General features: G+C 41.4%; 1 protein-coding gene across 1 annotated transcript; it reads left to right on the forward strand.

Annotated features, from left to right (window-relative positions):
* Positions 1-1,429: 1,429 nt before the first annotated feature.
* Positions 1,430-2,359, forward strand: LOC123609379 (olfactory receptor 12D3). The gene has a single exon (XM_045500395.1). The coding sequence runs from the start codon at positions 1,430-1,432 to the stop codon at positions 2,357-2,359; it is 930 nt and encodes a 309-aa protein (XP_045356351.1).
* Positions 2,360-4,668: the final 2,309 nt, after the last annotated feature.

Below are 4,668 nucleotides of genomic sequence, written 5' to 3' on the forward strand. Positions count from 1 at the left end.
TATGCTTGATTTTTTAAATGTTATGTGTGAAAATAATTTGAATTCTTTTCTTGCTTTTCATTCATGCATTGTACTCTATACAGTTTGAACATCCACAGGTCATGATCACTCTTGCTTTATATAGTATTTCTCACCTGTCTGGAGTCTGTTTTCCCTGGTGTGTGCCCAGATGTGCACCCATTCTGCAGTTCTCAGTCTCCTTCTGCATTTCCGTTCCTCTGTCTCGTATCCCTTACTTCTTCCTCAAGAACTTCTTGTACGGTATATTTAGTGTAGTGATGAATTCTCTCAGTTTGTGTTTTCTCTGCGTGTGTGTGTGTAAATTCTTTCTTGTTGGGTTAAGTGTTCTATATGTGTTAATCAAACTTGTAAATGATGTTGTTCAGATGTTTATATTCTTCCTGACTTGTTGGCTAATTCTTCTGTCTGCATACAGAGAGGTATGTTAAAGCTTCTTATTCTGTGGTGGATTTGACTGCCTTCACTAGTTCTGTCACCTTTTGAAGTTGGGAGCTTACATTGGACTATGATATTTTGGACCAGTAATCAGCAGGAGACTCTCAGTGTGGGTGGGTAAGTATAAGTTTTTCCAATTCCTTAGGTCAAGGGCCCACTTTTCAGTTGACAGGGTGGTGATTATTTTATTTTACAAACAGCAAGGGTTTCTTTGTTCTTATACTTCCTGTGCCTTTTCTCTCTTCCTCAGGGTTTATGCTTTGCCTTCTTCTAAATTTTTTCCCTTGTAGAAATCCCTGCTAAGTGTGGAGCACTTTTCTTTTTGGGCTAAAATATTTGGGGTATATTCAAAGTTCTCCCATTGTTAGGACTTCTCACTATTTTTCTCAACTACATCAACAGCCCCACTGCCAGGCTGCAATCTTGTGATTACTGATCCTAATTGTGTGTTTTTATCCTCTCCTTACACAATATTTGAAGTTTCTGGGCTTTGCATCTCTTAATTTTACTGAAGGTTTGGGTGGCCAGGAAGGTGCTGGTTTCCTGGGGCTTTTATGTATCTTAGAAGAAGAGGGAAAAAATCCTCACAAGGCTATGTCTGCATTGCTTCCAGAACCTGGAATTATAAGCTCAACAATTCCCCTGACTTGTGTGTCTTAAATTTGCCCAACCTTGGATTCTAATATATTTGTGAGGTTATAGTCATGTCCCACATCTCCTACTTTAAAAAGTTCTCTTTATAGCTGCTTTTATTAATCTAATGTCATTTTACTACATATGAATTTATGAGGTATGTTAATCTTCAATTTTATTGTAAGTAAATTTAGCTTTACTGCTCCTAAATATTCTTTACATTGTAGCTCACTCCTAGGGTCTTCCAAATAGTAATCTTGCCTTACTTAACATCCATGATGTAAAATTAAAAATTCAGAAAAATTAACTCACTGTTATTGTTACATTTGCTCCCCAGGCAATGGAGAACGTCACTACAGTGAGTGAGTTTCTCTTACTTGGCCTGACCAGTGTTCAGGATCTGCAGCCTTTCTTCTTTGTGCTTTTCTTAATCATTTACTTGATAAGCTTGGTTGGAAATGGAGCTATATTGGTGATCATTTTTTTGGAGCCCAAACTCCACTCCCCCATGTATTTTTTCCTGGGAAACCTTTCTTGTCTGGACATCTGCTATTCTTCGGTGACACTGCCCAAGCTGCTTCTAACCCTCTTGTCCACTCGAAGGGTCATATCTTTCCTAGGCTGCATCACTCAGCTACACTTCTTCCACTTTCTGGGCTGTTCTGAGGCCATCTTGCTGGCCATTATGGGCTTTGACCGATTCGTGGCCATCTGCTACCCACTTCACTATGCCATGCTCATGAACCACCAGGTGTGTGTCCTCTTGGCTGCCGTAGCCTGGCTCACCAGCTTCCTTTATGCTCTGATGCATTCTGTCCTGACTGCACGCCTGAACTTCTGCCACTCTCTGAAACTCCACCACTTCTTCTGCGATGTGAAGCCTCTCCTGGAACTGGCCTGTGGTGACACGCAGGTCAATCAATGGCTTATTTCCATCATCACAGGTGGGATTTCCATGGGTGCCTTCTTCCTGACTCTTCTCTCCTACCTCTATGTCGTTGGTTTCCTTCTGTCTGAGCATCAGTCCTGCAGCACACTTCACAAGGCTCTGTCCACGTGTGCTTCGCACCTCATGGTGCTGTGTCTTTTCTATGGGCCTGTGGGCTTCACATACATCCGTCCAGCCTCAGCCACTTCCATGGTTCAGGATCGGTTGGTGGCTGTTATATACAGTGCAGTCACCCCAGTGCTGAACCCACTGATATACACTCTTAGGAATAAGGAAGTGTGGTTGGCTCTGAAGAAGATCTTCAGGAAGAAGTTTTGTTGAAAGACTGCCAGGAGCACCTCTGGGACTAACAGGGCGGACGTCTGATGTCCATTAAGAGTCATCCCCTCGTTGTGGTGAATGGTCTACTTGATTTGTTTTTCTCTCAGGGATTTGTAGCACTTGTCACTGTGGTCTGCACTTATTTATGTATAATCATTCTTGGTTCAGTATTTATTCACTGATTTACTTAAGAAGTGGTCATTGAGCGTATGTTATATCAGACAATGTAGTAGGGGCAGAAAACACAGGAGTGAGAAAAACTCCACAGTCTTGTGAAAATCAGGTTAGTGTAATGGGGACCACCCAACAAGCAAACCCGTAAGTAAACATGTAAGGATAATAGTATGGGATTGAGAACTGAAAGGAGGTAGGAAGGATGAGGAGCACATGGGATGGGCACATATGATATAATAAAGAATTTATGTGCTCTCTGTCCTGAGTTTCTGAAATAGAGCTTCTAAAACTCTCAGAATTCCCCAAGTGACACAGTGTCTTTGTTATTCATAAACCACTTGGATCACACCTGGGCATACGCTCATAAGGTGACCTTATATGGGCCCCAAGACAGCTTCAGGATGGGGCTGGTCCTGCCAGAAACACCAACCATATGGCTAGAGGTTTGCAGCTTTGAGTCATGGTGATACAAACCTGACTTCCAGAGAGGAAGGAGGCTGGAGGCTGAGCTCAGCTACGTGGCCAGTGATTCTGTCAGTCACACCTGTATAACAGAACCTTAATAAAAAGGATACCATGGCCAAGCAACCTTCTTTGGTTGGCACTGTACACTTTGAACATTGTGATGGTTATTTTTATGTGTCAACCTGACTGGGCTAAGGGATGCCCAGAGAGCTGGTCGAATGTTATTTCTGGGTGTGTCTGTGTGAGGGTGCTTCTGAAAGAGATAAGTGTCTGAACTGGTAAACTGGGAAGCTGGGCCAAGAAGGTCCCCCCCCCCCACCCCACGAATGCAGATGGGCATCATACAATCCACTGAGGTCCTGATTAGACTGAAAAGATGGAAGAAGGGTGTATGTTGATATTGACCTATTATAACTAACCAATTCTTAGTGGGTGGAAACACCACATTTCCTTAGATATGTAATTAACAGAGCATCCATCAGACAAGATTCTGTACCAGGCAGCAAGGTTGAAATGAAAATTAAGGGCATCTGACTTGTGTGGGTTGATGGTAATGGAAAATGGATCATAGGATCTCCAGTTCTCTGAGTTCTTTGTCCATGTTGGATATTAACAGCTTATCAGAAATGTACAGAGCAGTAGCAGATGGCAGTGCAGCTCCAATGATGGATCGGCCAAAGGGGGGACACAGGACAGATTCCTGGGGGTTCTTCTTTTTTCCCCAAGTGGTGAAATGTCTCTGAGGTGATCCTTCTTAGCATCAAGCTGCTCTGGATGTGTAATGGGATGAAGCAGGTAAAATTATTCCTATGCTTTCCTATGTAGTTTGCTCAGTTAAGTTTTGGGGTAGTCAAAATTTACATGTTTGTGCTCCTAAGCCCCATGTTGTCCAAGGTCAGCTGTAAATGACAGACGCTAACAAGAGAACATAAAAGTCATCAAAACAACTTTGGGTTTTTGAAAATGTAACCAAAAGTTGACAATCCTTTACCTAGATAAACCAAGAAAGAGAAGATTCAAATAAATACAAGTATAAATTAAAGGGGGAGACAAGCTTGATACCACAAAAATACACAGAGACTTATGAACAGTTGTTCACTTTGGATAGCTTAGAAAAAAATGAAAAAACTCCTAAAAACACACACCCTAATCTGAACAGATCAATGATGAGTAAGGAGATTACAGCAGGGTTAAAAGCCCTCCCCCAAAAGATCAATCAGCTCTACAGATTTCTATCAAACACTTAAATAAGAATTAAGTCATTCCTCCTCAAATTATTCTAAGAGAAGGGAATGCTTCAAAACTCATTTCACGGGCAAGCATTAACCTCAACCAAAGCCAAACAAGTTACAGGCCAATATCCCTGATAAATACAGGGATTTCCTCAGTAAAATACTAGAAAATGGGATTCAACAGCATTTGTAAAGGATCATACAGCATTATTAAGCGGGATCAATCCCTGGATTGAAAGGTGGTTCAAAATACACAAATCAGTAAATGTGATGCACCACATTAGCAGAATGAAGGTTTAAAACTGTATGTTCATCTCAGTGAATAAAGAAAATGCATTCAACAAAATATAATATCCTCAGATCAGACTAGGACTTCAATATTCAGGTGAATACCTGATAGTGTATTACTGGAAAGTGATGTCATCATACTGTCCACTA

Source organism: Leopardus geoffroyi, chromosome B2 (genome assembly GCF_018350155.1).
Source record: "Leopardus geoffroyi isolate Oge1 chromosome B2, O.geoffroyi_Oge1_pat1.0, whole genome shotgun sequence".
NCBI classification, from domain to species: domain Eukaryota; kingdom Metazoa; phylum Chordata; class Mammalia; order Carnivora; family Felidae; genus Leopardus; species Leopardus geoffroyi.

Bases quoted from the DNA above. Each gene is read 5' to 3' on its own strand.
- LOC123609379 (XM_045500395.1), top strand. From the start codon at position 1,430: ATGGAGAACGTCACTACAGTGAGTGAGTTTCTCTTACTTGGCCTGACC.